The 22039-nt window shown below is 34.5% G+C and overlaps 8 protein-coding genes and 6 pseudogenes across 14 annotated transcripts, besides 2 other annotated features; 6 read left to right on the top strand and 8 right to left on the bottom strand.

Moving 5' to 3' along the window:
- Positions 1 to 386: part of a mobile genetic element that runs on past the window's edge.
- Positions 387 to 2073: 1687 nt separating this feature from the next.
- Positions 2074 to 4239, top strand: TVAGG3_0759170 (annotated as a pseudogene). The gene has a single exon. A coding segment is annotated over exon 1 (2166 nt).
- A 393-nt stretch (positions 4240 to 4632) lies between these two features.
- Positions 4633 to 21607: a mobile genetic element.
- TVAGG3_0759190 lies at positions 5339 to 5664 on the top strand (annotated as a pseudogene). Its single transcript has one exon. A coding segment is annotated over exon 1 (326 nt).
- TVAGG3_0759200 (protein of unknown function, DUF4106 family) lies at positions 5697 to 6993 on the top strand (the record flags this gene model as incomplete). The annotated part of the gene is made up of 1 exon (XM_051245536.1): positions 5697 to 6993. A coding segment is annotated over one exon (1297 nt), but the record flags the coding sequence as incomplete, so codon positions are not given.
- Positions 7681 to 8216, top strand: TVAGG3_0759210 (annotated as a pseudogene). Its single transcript has one exon. A coding segment is annotated over exon 1 (536 nt).
- On the bottom strand, positions 10781 to 11231 carry TVAGG3_0759220 (annotated as a pseudogene). The gene has a single exon. A coding segment is annotated over exon 1 (451 nt).
- On the top strand, positions 11268 to 12144 carry TVAGG3_0759230 (annotated as a pseudogene). Its single transcript has one exon. A coding segment is annotated over exon 1 (877 nt).
- Positions 12645 to 13256, bottom strand: TVAGG3_0759240 (organellar and viral DNA polymerase type B; the record flags this gene model as incomplete). The annotated part of the gene is made up of 1 exon (XM_001302294.1): positions 12645 to 13256. The coding sequence occupies one exon, from the start codon at positions 13254 to 13256 to the stop codon at positions 12645 to 12647; it is 612 nt and encodes a 203-aa protein (XP_001302295.1).
- TVAGG3_0759250 (organellar and viral DNA polymerase type B) lies at positions 14400 to 15314 on the bottom strand (the record flags this gene model as incomplete). Its single annotated transcript, XM_001302293.1, has 1 exon — positions 14400 to 15314. One exon carries the CDS (start codon positions 15312 to 15314, stop codon positions 14400 to 14402), a length of 915 nt encoding a protein of 304 aa, XP_001302294.1.
- On the bottom strand, positions 16857 to 17642 carry TVAGG3_0759260 (uncharacterized protein; the record flags this gene model as incomplete). Its single annotated transcript, XM_051245537.1, has 1 exon — positions 16857 to 17642. A coding segment is annotated over one exon (786 nt), but the record flags the coding sequence as incomplete, so codon positions are not given.
- TVAGG3_0759270 (uncharacterized protein) lies at positions 17773 to 18147 on the bottom strand (the record flags this gene model as incomplete). The annotated part of the gene is made up of 1 exon (XM_051245538.1): positions 17773 to 18147. The coding sequence occupies one exon, from the start codon at positions 18145 to 18147 to the stop codon at positions 17773 to 17775; it is 375 nt and encodes a 124-aa protein (XP_051092125.1).
- On the bottom strand, positions 18521 to 19105 carry TVAGG3_0759280 (phage tail repeat-like family; the record flags this gene model as incomplete). Its single annotated transcript, XM_051245539.1, has 1 exon — positions 18521 to 19105. The coding sequence occupies one exon, from the start codon at positions 19103 to 19105 to the stop codon at positions 18521 to 18523; it is 585 nt and encodes a 194-aa protein (XP_051092126.1).
- On the bottom strand, positions 19297 to 19698 carry TVAGG3_0759290 (uncharacterized protein; the record flags this gene model as incomplete). The annotated part of the gene is made up of 1 exon (XM_051245540.1): positions 19297 to 19698. The coding sequence occupies one exon, from the start codon at positions 19696 to 19698 to the stop codon at positions 19297 to 19299; it is 402 nt and encodes a 133-aa protein (XP_051092127.1).
- On the top strand, positions 20108 to 20653 carry TVAGG3_0759300 (uncharacterized protein; the record flags this gene model as incomplete). Its single annotated transcript, XM_051245541.1, has 1 exon — positions 20108 to 20653. A coding segment is annotated over one exon (546 nt), but the record flags the coding sequence as incomplete, so codon positions are not given.
- On the bottom strand, positions 20668 to 21337 carry TVAGG3_0759310 (annotated as a pseudogene). Its single transcript has one exon. A coding segment is annotated over exon 1 (670 nt).
- Positions 21608 to 22039: the final 432 nt, after the last annotated feature.

The raw sequence follows: 22039 nt of genomic DNA on the forward strand, positions 1-22039 counted from the left end.
TATTGATAGGCTTGCTAAAGTAACTAATTTTAGCTGTCAAATACTTTTGTATTTTGAAGTAAATTAGTATAAATTTGTTTTTACTTTTATTTCGAAAAAGTAACAATAATCGTAAAAGGGTATTGATAGGCTTGCTAAAGTAACTAATTTTAGCTGTCAAATACTTTTGTATTTTGAAGTAAATTAGTATAAATTTGATATTATTTTCACTCCCTTTGAAAACCTCAATTTTCCATACAGAGGGAACGGGAATAGCATCCAATATTCCCTGAGAATGGTTGCGCATTCTCAGTTCCCTCTATATTTCGAACGAAGCTCTCATCGGTCTTTTTTTTAATACTAAACGTTTTTTTCCCTGTCACTTTTAGCTAAAATTTGGGTTTGCCGGAATCGAATGACATCTCATCTGGTGGTGATGAAGCTTTATCATCAATTTGTAATGAGAATACAGGCGGCTCTTTTTCAATTACTGATATAAGGTAGTCACAAAATCTAAGTAGTGAGGCTCTCAAAAATTGAACCGTACTCCATACAAAATTTGTGTACCCTCACTACTTAGATTTTGTGGCCTTCAATTGAGAGGTTAGTTTTGATAGAGCACGTTATAAAATTAAAAGGAAAAAATAAATAAAATTTAAACATTTAATTATATATAATGTAAGGAGTGTAATTCCAAATTTTCTAAAAACTATTCAAATTTGAGCATTTTTTTGGAAATAGTAAATCTAATATGTACATCTAATAACAACATGATTCATCACCTTTTCAAGCTCTGCAGTCAATTTTTTGAAATTTGATTGAAATAAATGTAGCAAAAATTACATTTCATTAGGGAATATATGAGTTTTTCTGGAAACAGGCTGATAAATTTTAAATTTTGTCCAATCAACATGAATGCATTGAGAAATTTGGATTGATTTTCTGGTAGAATCTGGAACAATTCAACCATGTATAAATGGATCATGTAATCATCATGAAATGTTAGTGTTAGAGTTCAAAAGAAACAGAATGAGTGGAAATCAAACACAATCTGAATACTTTTAAACGTATACAATCTTTAAGTTTGTATTTTGAATTCTACATATATGATTGTGTAATTCGTTTTTTCAAATTTTCGGATTCAGGCATGTTTTGATAAAATTCATTCCCAAAAACGTCAATTAACAATTAAATTTAGTGTATTTTAAATATATATACAGGTCAGGTTAGTGGGGCCTCCAGGCACTTCGTGCCCTCTAGCCCTGAAGATGTTTAGTATAACTTTGTCCGGACAAGTAAGGGTCTATCGTCGCTACAGGAAAAGTTACAGGCGTTCCAAGGAAGTATACTTTGAGAAGCCTTCTTCTGGGTCGAAAACATTATATAATGTTTCGCTTTTCACAAATTATATATGTTTTCATGTTTTGTCACTTTTCTGTCACTTTTCAGGAAAAAACATTTTTATTATATATAAATGAATTTTACAAAACCACCGTTACCCTTCTTTGGAAATAAGAGTAGATGTAAAGATATTCTATTGAGAGAACTTAAGAAACTACCGAATGGTCTAACATTTGTAGATTTGTAACGGTGGTTTTGTAAAATTCATTTATATATAATAAAAATGTTTTTTCCTGAAAAGTGACAGAAAAGTGACAAAACATGAAAACATATATAATTTGTGAAAAGCGAAACATTATATAATGTTTTCGACCCAGAAGAAGGCTTCTCAAAGTATACTTCCTTGGAACGCCTGTAACTTTTCCTGTAGCGACGATAGACCCTTACTTGTCCGGACAAAGTTATACTAAACATCTTCAGGGCTAGAGGGCACGAAGTGCCTGGAGGCCCCACTAACCTGACCTAAGTAGACTGGACTTTGAGAGACTCTTTAGAAACTTTAGACGTTTTACATAACTGTCCATGCTTTTACTTTACATCCGATAAAAGTGGTTTGGAAACCGTTATGAGATGGTTAGGACATACATGACTATGAGTTTAGATATGACAAGATAGAATATGAGAGAGGTCCTATAAACCGGAGAAAGTGTCATATAAACATCTGTCAAAAACCGCTTTTTAACTTCACTTAAAATGCCACGTAAGCTACGTAAGAATATACGTAAGAGGAAGAGAGCATTGAAACATCCAATAGTAAAACTGACACCACAACAACAGTTGCAACAACAAATGCTGAATGACCCCACTATGTTGCAACAAATGTCAAGCAATCCTATGCTTTTAAACCGAGTTTTTGGTGCACAGAGTGGAGGTTTAAGAGCGGCACTTTTAGCGAAAATGGCAGGCTATGGTGGAGCTGCAGACGGAACAGTCTATAACCTCAAAGTCAAATGAATTTGAGTTCACTCAAAAATCAAATATCAGATGTCAAAAAGTCAAACATAGACATACAGAAGCAAATAAGTGAAAACGAAAAGAAACTAGAATATGACAGACACACAAAGAAACTCAATGAGTTAAACGTAGAGAAAAAGAAGAAAGAAGAACAACTGAAAGAACTAAGTACAGAGGAATATGCGAAAAAAGTGTCAGAAAAAGCAGCAGAAGTAGCAAAAATGGAACAAGATGTTGTAAATTTGAAAAACCATACTACTCAATATAAAGTACTGAAAGATGAAGAGATAAAACAAAAAGCCCTGAAGACATATATGGATAGCGATGAGTATAAAAAAGAAGTTGAAGCAAATGTAAAGGCAGAAAAACTTTTACAGTTGCAAAACCAAACCGTACAGTATGAAAACTTAGCACAAGAAAGTAAAAATAACGACGCAGCCATGCAAAAGGCAATGAAAAGCGCAGAATATATAAAAGCTAACAATGACTGGTTAGATGCCCAAGCCAACGCTAAAGCAGCCCAGCTTATAGGGTCAATAAGGACAAAAATACAAGCGGATGAAGACAGTTCAAATGAAGCTTTAATGAATGCTGACTTTAAGAACGCCTTCGAAGCTCTTCATAGTAAGGTGAAACTAGTGAACGACTTCTCATCTGGAAAGAAACTGAAGTCTGAAGGTTTCGACAAAGAGTTAAGAGAAGTAGCACAAAATCTGACGAAAATAACAGATGCAGCAACGAGACAGGCAGTTCAAAGTGCCTATGACGCCGTTAAAGCAACTGTTGTGGAAAGTCAAGAAAAAGAGTTACAACAGACCAAAACAGACCTAGTAAATGCTTTCTTAAAAACGAAAAGTCAGGTAGGACACTATGCTGCAGATGGAACATATGTGCCAGCTGGTGGAACTTATATACCAGCTGGTGGAACTTATATACTAGCTAGTGGAACTTATATACCACCAAACCCTCCAAGAGAAGCACCTGCACCAGGACTACCTAGAACATTTACATCGTCACATGGACACAGACACAGGCATGCACCAAAACCAACACAACAACCAACAGTTCAAAACCCTGCACCAAAACCAACACAACAACCAACAGTTCAAAACCCTGCACAACAACAACCACAACCAACAGTTCAAAACCCTGCACCAAAACCAACACAACAACCAACAGTTCAAAACCCTGCACAACAACAACCACAACCAACAGTTCAAAACCCTGCACCAAAACCAACACAACAACCAACAGTTCAAAACCCTGCACCAAAACCAACACAACAACCAACAGTTCAAAACCCTGCACCAAAACCAACACAACAACCAACAGTTCAAAACCCTGCACCAAAACCAACAGTTCAAAACACTGCACCACAACCAACAGTTCAAAACACTGCACCACAACCACCTCCACAAACAGAGCAAGGACATAAAAGAAGTAGAGAACAAGGAAACCAAGATTTCTTAAAAATGCTTAAAGAAGACTATGGTTACCCAGATACTCTTGACTTTAGTGACAGATATAAAGAAGCTATTAGAAAGTTCAAGGAAGGAAATACTGACTCGAACCTATTTAGCTTTATGGTTCAGCATCAAATGGGATATAATTTCAAACCTGGAAAATACAAACTCGCTAAGGGATATGATTTAATAGCATATCATCCAAATGACATGAACAAATTTACTCCGAGATATTTGGTGTCAGAGCTAAATGACAATTCAACTCTCTTCATGAAACGCGTAAAAAATAAAGACGGAACGAAAGAAGAAAGGGTTATGTATGCGGATGACTTAGAGAGGGAACTTGTTAAAAACGGTCTCGGAATATATGAAATGCCAGCAGATGAGGTACAAGAAACTCCACAGGAAGAAGTTCAGATACAACCAGACATGGAAGAAATAGTTCAGCAACAACAGCTAGAAGAGCCTGAAGGAAACAAACAAGTCCCTCCTTTGGAAACTAACTTCACAGAACCAGATGAAGATTTGGAACAGCCGAAAATCTTGACCCTCAACAAGAGTATGAGGTGAATATGGAATCTTTCCAAGAGTTTAAGAAAAATTCGGCTGACGGAGTAGAAAAATATCGAAAAATGTTTGCCGACATACAAAAGACTCCAACATCAGATGAAAATATTCAGCATAGAATGGAAGTACTGAAAGAAGTGTACACAAATACAACAACCCTTTTTACTTACGAGCATATAACGTTCAATCTTTGGATGAACTCGGTGAAAATAAAAGGTTAAATTTCAACAAAACATATAGAAATGAAACATTGTTTAAAGTTCATTCAGAACCTAGCCAATATGGAAACAAACCTACTTTTGTTTCTGCAGACTATGGAACTACAATGAGATGGGGTCATAAAGCTAACCCGGATAGGTGGTTCATAAACTTACAACCACAATTCCAAGATGTGTAGACGCAATGGAAGTGAATGTGAACCAGATTTAGCTGGTATTTCACGCGGCTTTAATGCCATTGAAAGATATGAAAGATGCAGATATTTTGAACCAGTATGAAATAACATGGCTGATGAAATATAACACCTGACGTTCTAAAACATTTATCTCAAAAGAACTACACAGAACCATAGAGATGGTATATTTGGTGAAGAGTTTAGAAAGAGAGTTAGGGAGAGAGAAGGAAGAGAACCTATTGTACATGACCTTGCAAACGAAAGTTTACAAAATGTCATAAAAACTTACTTTGCAGACGATGAAATGAGAAGGGATGAATATTTAAGAAAACTCAAATGGACAGTACCAAATGAAATGTTAGTATTGAAAAACATGTTCCTTGACAAAATAAAACCAACTACAGAAATAAATGACGCAAGACTGAAACGTTGGGTAAAAGCTTTCCCATTCACAAAAGATATTGTTGGTAACATGGAAAGAAAACCAGAATGGCTACAAGAACATATATTTGGAAACAAGCTTATTCCATATGGACAAGCTATATTTGAAGAGCTTGAACCGGAAACTCAGGAAAGAGTCATGCAAACAATACGCGAAGACTCAAATACAAACTATGACGAAATCTTTCTAGGATATTGGTTACCTGAGATGGGCGACCAGAGCCTAAAGGCAAAAAGGACACGTGAAATTTGCAACATACTAGATGAACATGCATGCAAAGATGCAACCAACTTAAAGCAGAGGGCAAGTTACCAAAGAAGAAGAGAAGAGTAGAACAAAGTGAAAGTAGTGAAGAAGTAACTTCATCTAGTGAAAGTAGTGGCAATGAAGGAAAAAGAAGAGTTAAAAACTCAGCCAGGAAGAAAGTAAAGCTTGGTCCACGTGGGTTCTATTATGACAAATAAATCCAACTATTCTATATTTTTACCCATATGAAATGTACGCCGCTCAGAATATAACGCCAACAGTTTTGGATGCCATGAATGGAAATGTTTCCGAATGGTATAACGAATGCGACAATGCCATTAGAAGGTCAGAAATAGTTCCTGGAACTTACGAATATACAACTGCTGTTTCTTATGGAAATGTAGGTGAGTTTGGAGAAGGTTCTTCAACAACAGTAGATATTGCTTGCGACAGGTTTCATATAATTTCTATTGACAACTCATTCTTATACGTGGAACAAGACATTGAAATAAAACCTTCTGCCAAGTTGTCTGACAAGAAAGGTTGCAATGGAATTTTCTATGTCGGATACCAATATGCTCCAGAAGTTTTCATGGGATATAAGATATATTCTAACTCTGACTTAGTTCAAACAGTAACATGGGCAAACTATGAATGGTTCGCTTTGAGAAACTCAGTACAACCACAAGCTAGAGAACAAACAGACCAGTATGCCACCATTGAGAAAATAAGAAGACTTGACCCTAACGTTCCAGGAGTTTATGTTGACCTTTCTGGACAAACTGCAGCAGCAGTAACCAAAGTAAAACTGAAACTTAGAGTTCCTTTGTCATCTTTCCTCATCTTCAGGTTTTTAAGATACTTGCCAAACTGGGCAGGAAAAATTTCTATCGAACTTACTCCAAGCAAAAATAACTTAGTCATTGCACCAACACAAGACCCATTCACTCTTACAGACGTAGAGGGAACAAATAAAACGCCATTCGCCGACTTTTGCAAAGACAAAGTTGACTTAGACTTTGGTTTCTCAAACCTCAACACTGAAGTAAACTATTATTTCAATGCTGCTGGAGATGCTTGGGACCCAGTTAAGTTCACATGCGAAAAGTTTGAATGCAAGAGAATAGAAAGCAGACTTGCAGTCTATATGTTGGACCCAGATATTTCAAATGCTTTAGCTGCCAAATATATTGCAGTTCCACTTATGTTCCCTATACACCAAATATCTGTCAAAGACTTTGCAGGTGAAGTTGGAAACCAAAGTGCTGACCCAGGTGCAAGAACAGATATTGCTTTAACAACTGCAATGAAACATGCAGATACTATGTTTGTACTGTTCAGACGAACTATAAATGACTATTCTTGTTTCTACAACCCTGGTATTAAATATCATATAAACATAGATGGCAAATATTATCCAAGAGAAGAATATTCTACAGTTGAGGATATGAGGTCATACAACTTGACATTAGATGCTATGAACTTTAACAACAACTTCACAACAACCATTAACCCTGAAATGCAAAGTTCTATTATGCCATATGTGAAAGTATGGACTCATACAGGAGGTCAAAAAACTCAATATACAAATGGAGACCGTTCAAACTTTTGGCTTGGCATTCCATTTGCTGACTCAGAAGACTTTATGGGTGGTATTTCAACTGTTGGTACAGTTCAAATACAATATACTGGTGACAGAGACGGTCCAGATGAATTGAAAGCAAAGAAGTTTACAAAACCAATAGCACTTTTCACGGAAGATGCTCTTTTGAAGATTCGTTCGATGAAACCTGCTGGGGCTCCTCAGATTGGCATAACGACAGCTTCCATCGAGCAGATTTTGGCAGCAGGTCAGTAAGTTGTTCTTGAACTGACTTCTCTCCGTCAAATATTGACAGTACGCCAGTTTTGACATAAAATTGTATTATAAACTTTCCTTTAGAAATATCTGTAAGTTTTGAAGTTATATTTTTGTCTGCTTCAAGAACTTTCACCATTTCAGTTATACCAACTTTCTTTGCTTTATGAAAATATTTTGGTTCAGCAAAGACTGCTATTCTATAACATTTACCATTGTTTGTATAAAGAACTATTCTGTCAATGTATTTGTATTGTTTGTGTGTGTAAACTTTGTTCTGCTTCAATTCGAAGAGATACTCAAATACGTCCATCTTTTTATTCTAAGTAAAATGTCATTTCCGAAAAATAGAAGCGTGAGTGTTTCAAAAGGTTTAATGGCGGTGGCAGATGTGAAGTTAAATTCACCAACTCAAACAAACAGTCAAAGTGTTGTTGTCAATGTCAAAGAAAGAGATGTTGAAGTGGGGAAACCATACGAAGACCAAGATGGTATAACAATAGTTCCTGTAAAAGAACAACCAACATATCCTGAAGTTAGCAGAGACTTAAGTTCTTTGCAGATATTCGAAACGACTACCAACAACTGAAAGACAAACTTCAAACTCAGGAGAAGATTTGTCAAGCTTTAGGTATAATGTTAAACTTGGTCGAACACAACCCTGTAAAAGTGAACTCATATGTCATTGCACCTCATGAAGTTTTGAAAGAACTATTGAAACTTTTGACAGAGGCAGACGATATAAACATCAAAGAAATAGAACCCGACATTAGTTGCTGTGGTGTTTCATATAATGTCATTGACAAGATATACGTTATGAAAGGAGGTGAAACGTTGAACTTAAAATATAGTTTCCCAGACGTTATAAAAATATTTGACGACCACAACATTTCATTAAAATTTATTTGCTAAGTAAAATGGCAGAAGACACAATGGTTTATACTATTACGACTAAAAACCCTGAGTCATATAATTCTATAACAACAAACTTACAAAGTCCTCAAGGACGATATTGTAAACTAACTTTAAACACAATGACGACTAAAGCTTGTTTTGCTCTTTTGACACCAGAAGATTTTATTGTTGTGAATGGTAAAAAATACTCCTTTGAAGATACTTACTCAGATATACCAACAGGTTTTGTTGACTTATTTAATACTTTAAGGACGAGTGTAACATGTGCTGCAACTAGAGCAGGTTTCATTATGTTTGGATGTCCGACTGAGTTTACTATAAACAATATGAGCTATAATACAAAACTTATATCTGGTTTTTACTACCAACAGTTTCCTATAACAGGAAAAGGTGTCATACAAGGAATGTCTATTCCATTGACTTTAAGTACACCTATTTTATATATTGTTTCAAACTTAGGTTCAAAGTGTTATTCGAATGTCGACAGAAACTACTATGACCAAAAGATACTTATGCGTATAAACAACACTTTCTCTGCTGGTTTGCCTATTGTTCATTCGAATGCAGAGTTTTCAGCTTTAGTAAACTCAAAACACTTTAGCAAACATAAACTTAACCTTAGTTGACGCAAACTTTGTTCCTGTAAAACTTTTATGTCCTATGTATTTGTCAATGACGGCAGAAAGTTTCGAATTGGAAGATGCAACTGGTGAAAGTATTGTATTACAAGAACAACTTCAACAACAAATAGCTCAAGAACAACAAATAGCTCAAGAACAACAAAATAGCTCAAGAACAACAAATGCAACAAATAGCTCAAGAATAAAAAAAATATTTTTTTTTATTTTTATAAAAATGTACAGAATAGATGTTTCAGATTTTATGACTTCCAAGCATTCAGAAATATGTGTCCATTTCGAGACTATAACAAAGCAGTCGAGAATTTGAAACGTTTAGTCATTTATGTCGACTCTGCCCCAGAATGTTATGTTATGAAAGAATGGGATGTAGTCTTTAACAAACCAAGAGCGACAATAGTTTCAGAACAAGAATGTAAACAGAAACTTAAGAAAATAAAAGTCGTACAAGTTGGCATGAAGATGTTAGATGCTTGGGATATCTTATTGTCAAAGTTAGAAGATTTTTCAGTTCGAGTATAAAGTTCTATACACCTTCTCCAAACTTCTATTCTATCTTCACTGGATATAAATATGAACAAGTAGTGAATGAAAGAAAATATATAGAAGCTTGGTTAGACCATGTCAAAGAAATTATATGCAATGGAAACGAAAAGGTTTATGAGTATATCTTATGTTGGTTTGCAAACATCTTACAACATCCAAGTGCTAAAAATGAAACTGCTCTCATTATAATTGGAAAACAAGGAACAGGTAAGAACACTTTCTTTACAGATATTTTGTGCAAACTGTTAGAAGGTTATTCGAATCCGAATATGACAAACTTAGAAAAACATCTGCGTAAATTTAACTCTTCAATAGAGAATATGAAACTTATAGTATGTAACGAACTTCAAAGTATAGATACAACAAAAGTTTTGAACTCAGATGCTTTGAAGAGTCTTATAACAGACAAAGTTGGAGTTGTTGAAAGAAAATATAAAGACCAAAGAGTTTGTGAAAATGTTGTAAATTTCATTATGTTTCAAACAATGCTGTTCCGATGAAGTTAGAAAGTTCTGACAGAAGATATGTAGTTGTCAGAACGTCAGATTCTCATATGCAAGATACAGAATATTTTGACGACTTAGCAGAAACTTTGACATCTGACTTTTACAACCACTTGTTCTCATATTTTATGACATTAGATATTTCAAAGTTTCAATCCAAGACAAATTCCACATACCGAAGAGAGACAAACATTGTTAGAAGCAAACAAGAGTGTATATGAACTGTTCATAGATGAAACTGACTTTGAGTGTTTAGATGAAAGGTCATTGTACGATTCGTATAAACAATATTGTCAAGAGTATGGTTATATGACAGGCGTCTAAACGAACATTCTTGGCAAATGTCAAAAGTCTTTTAGATGTTCAGAATGGTGTATATACAAAGAAAATTTTTTCTGAGTAAATTTTAAAAAAAAATATTTTTTATCCGATAGAAAAGATGGCAAAATTCATCTCAGTAAACAAGTACATGTCAGGACTTAAAGAAGAACTAGACCCATTCACATATTTGAATGTTTACTTCTACCATTTTGAAAAGTCTTCATTCAGCAAAGTTTGGACATCGAACCAGTTAAGTTTGCTATTGTGACTAAAAAATGGTGCGAAATTTGAAGACTTAGACATAGAAGGTTTGTTAACAGTCAAAGAAAGTTTTGACAGAAGGTTCTCAAAACTCGAAGAAGGTAAAGCATACAAACTTGTTATACCTTATGAACCAAAGAAAGCAGACGACTATGAATATTATGAGTCTAAAGTTGTAGAAGTCAAGGTAAATTAGGTAAAAAGATTTTAGAGTCTAAGCCAGTGTTTGCTCCTAAAGAGGAAGAGAACATTGCACATTGACCAGAAATGTTCTAAAAAATAAATTTTATTTTTACATGTCAAATTTCTTTTTCTCTGGAACTGGTTCAGGTTCTTTCTTCTCTTCTCCTTTTTTCTCTTCTTTTTTCTTTCTTCTTCTTCTCTGGTGGAGTTATGTCAAAACTTCTCAGAACCATATTTTGTAAAAGTTCTTTGTCCTTTAATAGCTCTTCTATTCTGTTTTCTATTTCATCTTCAAGAACAGTGCATGTGTCTTCTTTGCATTCTAAGAAGTTTTGTTGGACTTCATCTCTCCAAGAGGTGTCATCTCTGTCAACAAGTCTGTCATTGACAAATTTTAAGACTTCTCTGCTTAATGTTTTATGGTTCTTGTCATATTCCCAGAAACAGAACTTTAGAACAAATTCACCTTTCTTGTTTACACTATGTAAGATTTTATGGTCGACAGATGTTTTGCTGTCGAAAAGCTTGTCTCGAATATAGATGGCGAAATCGCTAGACATTTCTAAAAGATAAAAATTTTAATTTTTTCTAAAAATATGTTAGAAAAAAAGTTTGCTGACATTGACAAAAAATTTGAGAATGTTTTAAATAAGAACAAGAGGAAGTTGGAAAATGCTCAGATAAAACCCATACATGACAAGTTCTTATTTGCTCAGAATGGTATAACAGCGTCTAATTGCACCACCTGGGTCGGGTAAGACTTTCACTTATCTTAAAATGGCTGCACAACAACAAGAACTAGATGAGAAGAACCCATTCTATGAGTTAGTTGTCATTTGTAGTACTTCTGGTCAATTTGACCAAAACCGTCAATTCGTTCAAAGATATTATAAAGAAGTCTAAGTTAGTATGTATAAAAGACTCTGAGTTGTTAGATTGGATAAAGAAGTACCAAAGAAGAGTTTTGAAGTACAATGCTATAAATGAGTATATAAATTCGAAGTTTAAAGACCCAAATGAGGAATGCAGAGATATTAGAGAAGAAACACTTCAGAAACAAACAGAAAGAGATAGAATACATTTCGAAGAAATTGCAATCTTACGATTGGAAGACATACCCTCACAGATGTCTTCTTATCTTAGATGACTTTGCCTTCTCATCCTTTGTTAAAGAACAGAGAACAAGACATGTGTCGAATTCTTAAGAAGCTCAGACACTTTAACATCTCAGTTGTCATTTGTGTACAGACAGCCAAGAGTTTAAGTAAGGATGTAAAGAGAATACTTACTGACATTGTACTTTTCCCCGGATTGTCCGAAGACGATTTCATGGAACTTATGAAAGAGTCCATGGCAGGTAAGTTTGACAGACATGAACTATGGGAGAAGTACAAAGTCATACAAGACCCTCATACTTCTTTCAGAATTCATATCTACGCAAACAAAGTTCAAATTGTAAAAAGTCAAGCTTGAAAAATGTAAGTGTTTAGTCTTAGTCTGTTGTGGTGCTGGGGCTGTCGGTTCTTCTGGCTTTGGAAGACATTCAGGAAGAGGAACGTCGGACATTCGTTTGTGTCCTGTCGGATGGAAGAACTTTTTCTGTCGGATGGAAGAACTTTTTCTGTCGGAAGGAAAAACTTTTTCTGTCGTTCGACCAAAAAGTTCTCAATTTTCGAAAATTTGAATGGTTTACGGACGAACAACAGGAAAATTTTTTCCAGTTGTCAGGAAATTTTTTTCCAGTTGTCGGGAAATTTTTTTCCAGTTGTCGGGAAGAACTTGGAATGTCGGATGGAAGGACTTGGAATGTTGGAAGGAAGGACTTGGAATGTTGGAAGGAAGAACTTGGAATGTTGGATGGAAGGACTCGGAATGTCGGATGGAAGGACTCGGAATGCCAGAAGGATTTGACAAGACAATTTACCTTATAGAGCTACCTGAGCCATCTGAAGTCAAGCGTAAAAATAAACGCTTTACATGTATTTTTCAGCAACTTCGTCAAATAATTTTATAGCACTATCTATCTCATCTACTTCAAACGTTTCTTTACCTTTTATGGGAGCACCATACATTTTCTCAAACTTTTCAAGTAGTTCTGTTTCTGCAGCTCTCATATCGTTAACAAACACAACCTTGACTCTATTGACTATACTGTCATATCTTAGAGTTATATTATATGTTCTTCCTATCTTATATCTCTTTGTATTGAAGTCCTTCGGTTTCTGAACGATGTAAAGTAAGCCCTCACTGCAACGTTCCGTATCGAATGAACCATATGTTATGAAGTTATATCCAACAACTGGGTCTAACCATAACAAAACTATTGGTATAAGACTTTTGTCTATAAGATATGCTGTAGTTCCATAGAATCTTACCGATATCAAAAGCTCAGGATTTCTTGTCAAAATTTTCTGAGTTGAAGCAATTCCAACCCAATGCCATGTTTTCTTTCCAGATGGAGATATAATGTCTGACAAAGAATATTTCTTGTATTTCTTTGAGTATCTTACGTTTAAATCACCAATTCTAACCATTTTGGTGTCATTGTCTATCTTTTTAACTGTTTCAAACTCAATGTTTGTCATTTTCTGTTTCTTACATACAAAATAAAAAAAATATTTTTTAAAAAACTAACTTTATTTTTTCTATTTTGTATCTTAAGGAAATTCATGAAATTTGGTCATTTTTTCACGATTTTCATGAGTTTTATGCAAGACCAAAAAAAGTCTAAATCGCAATTTTTTACGATTTTCATGTATAAAAGATATGATTTCAGGGATTTTTTTACGAAGTGTTAAAGTTCACTTGGTAAAAAAATAACAGTTATATAATGAAATTTGGTCATTTTTTCACGATTTTCATGAGTTTTAGGCGACCAGGTTTTTTTTACTACTCGCAATTTTTTACGATTTTCATGTATAAAAGATATGATTTCAGGGATTTTTTTACGAAGTGTCAAAGTTCACTTGGTAAAAAAATAACAGTTATATAGTGAAATTTGGTCATTTTTTCGGCAAAAATATATTTTAGGGTAGATGGTTTTTAGGTGTCACCAGGTCACTCGGTCCCTCGGTCAACTAACATCTTTTTGAAAATGGTGACAACATGACATTTTGACAACAACACAGGAAATAAACTTCTTCGTATATGTTTTGTCATGATTTCATCGAAATGAGTGTAAATGTTTTGTCAAACATGAGTGTAAATGTTTTGTCAAGACTTCATCGAAATGAGCGTAAATGAACCAAAAATATATTTTATGTTAGAATGTTAGATCTAACCTCATTTCTAACCTCTTTTCTACCCTCGTGAATTTTCATGACTTCTTCGTACATGTTTTGTCAAAACTTCTTCGTACATGTTTTGTCAAGACTTCTTCGTATATGTTTTGTCAAGACTTCTTCGTAATGAGCGTAAATGACCCAAAAATATATTTTAGGTGAAGAGGTGAGATCTCACCTGTTTTCTCACCTCATTTCTAACCTCTTTTCTAACATGGTCTAAAACACACAAAACTCATGAAATTTCATACAGAATTCAATAAAAATATATTTTATGTTAGAAGGTTAGATCTAACCTCTTTTCTAACCTCTTTTCTAACCTCTTTTCTAACATGGTCTAAAACACACAAAACTCATGAAATTTCATACAGAATTCAATAAAAATATATTTTAGGGTAGAAGGTTAGATCTAACCTCTTTTCTAACCTCTTTTCTACCCCAGTTATTTTATAAGCGTTTTACATGGTAAACGTTATGAATTCGTGAGACTCTAAACAATTTTGTGGCTTCTATTTCTTCGCTGAGGATATCGAATGTTTTAACTATGCCGAAAGTCTCTTTATATTTCTTCTTGACGTCAGATAGAAGGAAATCGTCAGCAGTTGGATAGTTTTTGTTCAGAAATTCTAACATGTCCATTTTATCTTCTGCTGGCTTTTCTGCTTCTTTCTTTAAGTCAGCATAGTCGTTTCGCATACGTTCTATCTCTTTGACGGAGTAGTTATATCTCCTCATTGCTGCTTTACATTTAGAACATTGTGGGTTCATTTTAGCATTGTACATTGAAATTTGTCCTGCAAGTACAACTATAGCGTCAATGGTTTTCTTTAACTCAAAACATGCAGGTCTTATTTGTTCATTCCATATTTTACCTCTTCTATCTTTATCTCTTATCTGCCATACACATTCAGCAACTAACGAAACAAAGTTGTCGTAGGTCTTAAATTCTTCAGATTTATATATGTCAGAGATGTTCTTATATACCATGTTGCAATCTTTGTCCATAACCTTATGGTTGCAATGAAATCCAAGAAACTCATAGTTTACCTTTCGTATGAACTTCTTTATTTCTACCGAGTCGGTTGCTTTGACTTCTATTTCATCGAATTCTGGAATAGTTAGTTTTTGTTGTTGGATTTCAGGCAATTTGGGCAAATGGTCGATGAGGTCCTCCATTTCATAAAGATATTGTTCATTTGTTTCATCTTTTGCAGTGCAATCTAAATCTCCTTGGAGAAGTTCCTGCTTTATCTTCTGGATTTCTGTTTCGAAAGTATATGAAGAAGGAATGAAGCTTTTCATTTCTACTAACATTGATGTTGGGTTCATGACTAACGAGTTTGGTGAAGTTGTTGCTAACATGTTCTTACAATAAAAATAAAAAATATTTTTTTAAAAAAACTAACTTTATTTTTTATGTTTTTTGTGAAAGTGTCAAAACTCATGAATTTCGAGAGTTTTCTACGATGTTAGAAAAGAGGTTAGAAAACGTGTTAGATCTAACATGCTAACATAAAATATATTTTTTGGTGGTACGTCGGACATTGTTCTGAAACAGTACAAATATTGTTCTGAAACAGTACAAATATTGTTCTGAAACAGTACAAATATTGTTCTGAAACAGTACAAATATTGTTCTGAAACAGTACAAATATTGTTCTGAAACAGTACAAATATTGTTCTGAAACAGTACAAATATTGTTCTGAAACAGTACAAATATTGTTCTGAAACAGTACAAATATTGTTCTGAAACAGTACAAAAATTGTTCTGAAACAGTACAAATATTGTTCTGAATCAGAACAATTTTTCTCACAAATTGAGAGCTTTGACGGGAAATTTGTTCTGAATCAGAACAAATATTGTTCTGAAACAGTACAAGTATTGTTCTGAAACAGTACAAATATTGTTCTGAAACAGTACAAATATTGTTCTGAAACAGTACAATGGACAACATCGAGCCATTCATGAAATTTCAAGAGTTTTCTACGATGTTAGAAAAAATGTTAGAAAACGTGTTAGATCTAACATGCTAACATAAACTTTATTTTTCAATACTTTTTCTATCTTAAGGAAATTCATGAAATTTCAAGAGTTTTCTACGATGTTAGAAAACAGGTTAGAAAACAGGTTAGATCTAACCTTCTACCCTAAATTATATTTTTGGTGTAAATTTCATGAGTTTTCTACGAGGTTAGAAATGAGGTTAGAAATGAGGTTAGATCTAACATTCTAACATAAACTTTATTTTTGGTGTAAATTTCATGAGTTTTAGACCATGTTAGAAAACGTGTTAGAAAAACGTGTTAGATCTAACCTTCTACCCTAAATTATATTTTTGGTGTAAATTTCATGAAATTTCAAGAGGGTAGAAAACAGGTTAGAAAACAGGTTAGATCTAACCTTCTACCCTAAATTATATTTTTGTCTGATTTACGCTCATTACGAAGAAGTTTTGACAAAACATGTACGAAGAAGTCATGAAAATTCAACGGGTGAAAAATTAGGTGGAGCCAAAAGTGGCTCGACCTCAAAACAAGCATTTTGTGAAGAATATAGCAACCGGAAGAAAACCAGCGGTTGGTTTTTATACAAAATTCAACGGGTGAGAAAAGAGGTGAGAAAACAGGTGAGATCTCACCTCTTCACCTAAAATATATTTTTGGTTCATTTACACTCGTTACGATGAAGAAGTCTTGACATTTTCCCGACTGTTGTCAAAATGTCATGTTGTCACCATTTTCAAAAAGATGTTAGTTGACCGAGGGACCGAGGGACCCCTTCAGTAAACATCTCATTTTAACTCACTTTTTTTCTATCTTAAGGAAATTCATGAAAATTCAAGAGGGTAGAAAACAGGTTAGAAAACAGGTTAGATCTAACCTCTTCACCTAAAATATATTTTTCAATACTTTTTCAGCACTTTTCCGTAGTTATATATGAAAGACAATTCGAGATAAAAGTCATAGTACAATGGTATAATATGCTGCACACCATTTGTTGTGAACCAAACTTGAAAGTCAGAGAAACTGTTACTAGGTGGTTCGTAGAATTTAGAAGCAATGTCATAAACGTCCTTACCAATACATAGAAAACTATTGTTGCTTGAACTGAAACTTGCATGACACATAACATTTTGAGGGTCAAACACATTTCTATAAACTGTCAAATCTGCTGGTGGATGTATAAATTGAAATGGACCATCTGGTGGTAATGGTTCGTTCTGGTTTAGTAACCGAAGAAATTGTGCCCAAGAACGTTTGTCTACTTTCCAAAATAAAAACTCTGTATCTCTTGGAGGGTTAATTTCAATCTTTTGAAATGAAACGGTGGAGTTCATCTTGTCATATTCTAGTTTCAGATAGTATGTTCCATTTAGTAAAGAGGCGTATTTTTCTTGAAATTCCCAATAGTATTTGTTCATTTGAGTTTGAAAGTCATTTAGAGTTTTCTCAAGACTTTCGTCTGAACGAATTGTAAAGATCCTCATTTCATCAAATTTGTCTATTAGACCATCAGAACCTTTATACTGCCCATGAAAATATACTGCGAACATAAACGCGTTAGTTCTATTTGAAAACAAAACTCTTCTAAATCCTATTGCCTTTGCATCTGAAGGACTTTGAAGCCAACGAATTGGATAGTCAAACCTGTAAGCTCGGGATGAAATTTCTTCATCTGAAATAGTCCTACCAGCATTTGTAAAGATATAGTCTAACGGTTTTGTATCTGCTACTTTTGTTCTTTGTTTTTCAACCTGAAGCATTTAATATATGTAAAAATATATGGTTTAAAAAACGTTTTTACTTCATATTTCTCATCTAACAAACATGTTGTCTGACTGCTTGAGGGTTAGGTTGGTACCATTCGAACTTGACACTTGCAATTCCTTCAATTGCATTCAAAATGTCTGAGTCGGAGTCAACCATTTGTTCTCTCTTTGTAGTCTTGAAAGCGTCAAGAAGTTTTGCGGCTGTTTGTTCATTGCCATGTGCATAGTAAATGTGACCATCCAAATCTGTTATGGTTAATCTGAGATTGTGTCCTTTCTTATTTCCGTCTTGTATGGCAGCAAGTACACCCATGAAGCCTTCTTTGTTCTTTCCTTCGTCAAAGTTTACTGTAAAGGTTCGACCAGATGTAATTTGACTTCTAACTTCACGGTACTTTTCATATGCATATCTTGTTCTTTCCATGGGAGCATGTGTGTCTTCACCTTTTCCTTTTTTCCTTCTCAAAGGATGCAATTGTTCGTCATGTTTCCAGTAGAATCTGGCAAAGCCGTCGTGTCCTTCAACTTGAGGTTCACTAACATCGAAAGGCATGTCCATAAGACGTTCTTCTTCTAACCTCTCTAGTCTGTTTGGATAATTTGCACGTGCTGTTTCCAAATCCATTTCGTAGCGAAGACCAGACAATTTGTCATAGACTTTTATGGGTCTTCCCTTCCTATATTTAAACTTCTTCGAAACTCTCCAACCATATCTTTGCAACTCTGCTTTTATTCTAGCAGATTTTCTATCCATTCTATATGGGGGCATTTTTAAAAAATAAAAAAATATTTTTTCTTTACTTTACATAACCGCCTGCTGCCATAAGTCTTTGACGCCAACCCATACCAGCCAATGAAGGTTGACTTGGTTTAGTTTGGAAACTAAACTTTGGTTTTGGTTTATCTTCAGTTTTTGGTTTTTCTTCTTCTATCTGTTTTTCGTCACTTTTCAGTTCCTTTGACTTTACCTCACTTGCAGGAACAGTTGTGTCGTCAACATCTTCATAAATATCATATGCCATTTGTTTTTGTTTTCCTTTCAACTTTTTGTGTTTGTTGTAAAGTTTAGAATATTTCGACTCTAAGTCAATGAGATGTTCTATAATGAACTGTTGGTCAGTGAAGTAAACTTTTCCATCTGTTGTCTCGAAAGCTCCTTCAGACTTCAATATTTTATTTGTGAGAGTCTGTTTCTTTTTTGAGATACTAGCCGTTCCATTTTTATGAAAAGTGACTTTATAGTTAGGGTTTGTATTTCCAGACCTGGCACTTTCTATTATTGAATTTTTCTCTTCATCTGTAAGTTCTTTGACAGGTTTTGACAATGGTTCTGAACTTTTTGTTTGTGGTGTCAAATCTACCGTTTCAACTTCTTCGGTCATTTCATCTCAGTAAAAAATTTTAGTTTGGTTTGTTTTCAACTGGTTGTTGTTGTTTTTTAAGTCGGTCTAAAACTTCCTGAGGTATAGGAAGAACTTGACAAACACGTTGTGTAACTGCTGGAAGCCGACAAATCCATCTTGAACCCATTTGTCTCAATGCTGTATTGTTCATTTCATCTCAGTAAAAAACTTTACATTCCCCACGTTTGAGGCGGTTGAGGTTGGTTATTGTTTACCCACTGTTGTGCATGGTTATATCCTCTGTTAAAGAATCTTTCACCTTGGTCCATATAGTGTCCTGCTTGGTTATAGTAGTCATTTGCTTTGTTATAATAGTTTCCTGCTTGTCTTCCTACATTGTCCATCCATCCTTGAACTTTTCCTCTTGTTTCAGGATTTGGAATAAGATTTGTTGCATCTCGTGCTACATCCCAACCTTTCTGTACAGTTTGTATAATAGGTTGTGCTTTCTCTTTAAGTATACCTAATGTACTCAAAATCTTCCTTCCAACTCCAAATACACCTCTGGCTATTGTTCCCACTGCGGGTAAAAATCTGGATGCAACTCCTGCTAACGCGCCAAATAAACCCATTTCTTATGGGTTAAAAAATGACGAATCCAAACAAGGACCCCTATGTTTCTAAAGCGACAAAGAAAGCACTCATGGTAAAAATCTTTAGTTCAACACCAAATGCTTGGTTTATGGATATCTTGGAAAACATTCCGAGGTATAGAGAAGATGGACCACCATACTGGCTAATATTTGTCGGTCAAAACACAAGATACTGTGAAGCCATACCATTACAGTCCAAAAATATTTTAGATATTACAGCTTTGACAATATTGTTGACAAATACCATCCAACAAAACTAACATCTGACTGTGAAAGTTCTTTCAAATCAGACGATATTAAAAACTATCTGCGTTCAAAAAATGTAAACCAATATTTCATTGTCGACCAAAACCATTCTGCTCTTGGTGTCATTGACGGTTGTATAAAAATGTTAAGAGACTTAAACCAACCACAAGGTGGTGAAGCAAATGAAATGTCATATGACGACAAATATAGACACTTCTCCATGGCAAAGATGAGACAAGTTTTAAATATTTACAATAGCCGTAAACAAAAAGGTTTGGGAAACCACTCCCCCGAAGAAATGAAAAACAACCCTGACTTAGAGAAAGACTATATATTTAATAATTTAGTCAAAAGAGACAAACAAGAAAGAATGCCGGGCTTCAAACTTCAGAAAGGTGACAAAGTAAAAATAGAAATACCTAAACGCGACCCATATGAAAATACTATTGACTATGACAACAATGGGAACCCGACAGGTACTCACATTCGTGTTCGTAAAAATAGAAGAAAGTATACAAGAGAATATTATGAAGTTTTAGGCAAACATGGCAAAATGTACAGACTGCAAGCAGAAGATAAAACTACTATTGTCAGACCTCGTTTCAAACTTGTCAAAGTTCAAGGTGGTATACTTTCAAAGACAGTTCCTAACAAATATAAGACAACTCCTGACGAATATGCTAAAGAAGTTGAAAATGACGACTAAGCAATTCTATACCATGCGTAAACTGTCATGTAAGGTGGCATGTAGTCTTTACTTTGTCCCGTTGTTTGCGTATACCCTGAAACGCGATGTGTATGGTTTCCATCTCCCTGAGTGTTACCCCAGAAACAATTTATAGCAAACTGAACTTCGTCTTTAACATCATATCCTTTACCTTTTTTCATTGCTGACCAATCCCAAAATTATGCTTATGCCAACCTGCTTGAGATGTACTTAAATCTATGTAGTGACTGTGTGCAGGTAAGTTTCACCTGAAATCGTTTTACTTCCACCTGTTTCCTTTGAAGAGTTTGCACAATACAAAAACCTGTCGACTATTTGAGTCCAAGTTCCAAAACCAAGTACTACTTCTGGTCTGGTAGAGTTCATTGACGTATAAATAGAGCCAACCGGGTAAATAAGATTCGGCAAAATTTGTTTAAGCACATTGAGTTCCTGTCTTAGATGTATAATACTATTGTCATTAGATATCAAAGTATCTACAAGACTTGTTGCCGGTGGTATTGTTGGAGCTTTACTTGGCAAGGTTGTGTTTAGTGTAATATCATCTGCTGTAAAAGTTGTAAAACTTGTATGTGTATGGTTCTTGTCTGCTTTCTTGTCATATAAATCTTGAGCAGTGAATTTAATATTATGTTCATCCTTCATGACATAAACATCTTTACATCTAATGTTTTTCATCGTCGTTATGTCGTCATCCGATGTTAAACCTTGTGGAAAGTTAGGAGGTTTACAATATAATACATCCCCATCAGGTTCTTCAACCGTTCCTTCAATACTTTCTATAGCAACAGTTGTAAAACTTGTATGTGTATGTCCAACGTCACTTTTCCTGTTTAAGGTTTCTTGTAAGTTTGTAATATCAGATATAGAATGTGTATGTCCAACGGCACTTTTACTGTTTAAGGTTTCTTGTAAGTTTGTAATATTTGCAATGGTATGTGTATGAGTCTTTTTAGAATATTCGTTTTCAGCTCTTGTCACTTCACTTGACATTTTATTGTCAACATATGTTTTGTCTGCTAGTTCAGGATGAGTATGTTCTTTTGTTGCATAAGCTTGTTTAGCTCTTTCTTCTTCTTTTGCTATTGCATCGTCTACATATGTTTTGTCTGCTTTGTTGTCAACATCTGCTTTCAAAAGAAGTTCATTTATAGGTTTCTCGTTTAAAGTTCCTTTTGTTGGATTTATACAAACAGTATGGTTCTTATTGTCTTGAAACAGAAACTCATCTGTCATTGGGTTTAATGTCAGTTTTAAGTTTCCTTCTTTCAATGACTCAGATATCTTAGAATAGTTTGAAAAGTTTGTTGTGTTCTTATTTAGAGCTTGTATAATGAGTTGTCGGTT

The sequence above is a fragment of the Trichomonas vaginalis genome, chromosome III (genome assembly GCF_026262505.1).
Source record: "Trichomonas vaginalis G3 chromosome III, whole genome shotgun sequence".
Taxonomy (NCBI): Eukaryota; Parabasalia; order Trichomonadida; family Trichomonadidae; genus Trichomonas; species Trichomonas vaginalis.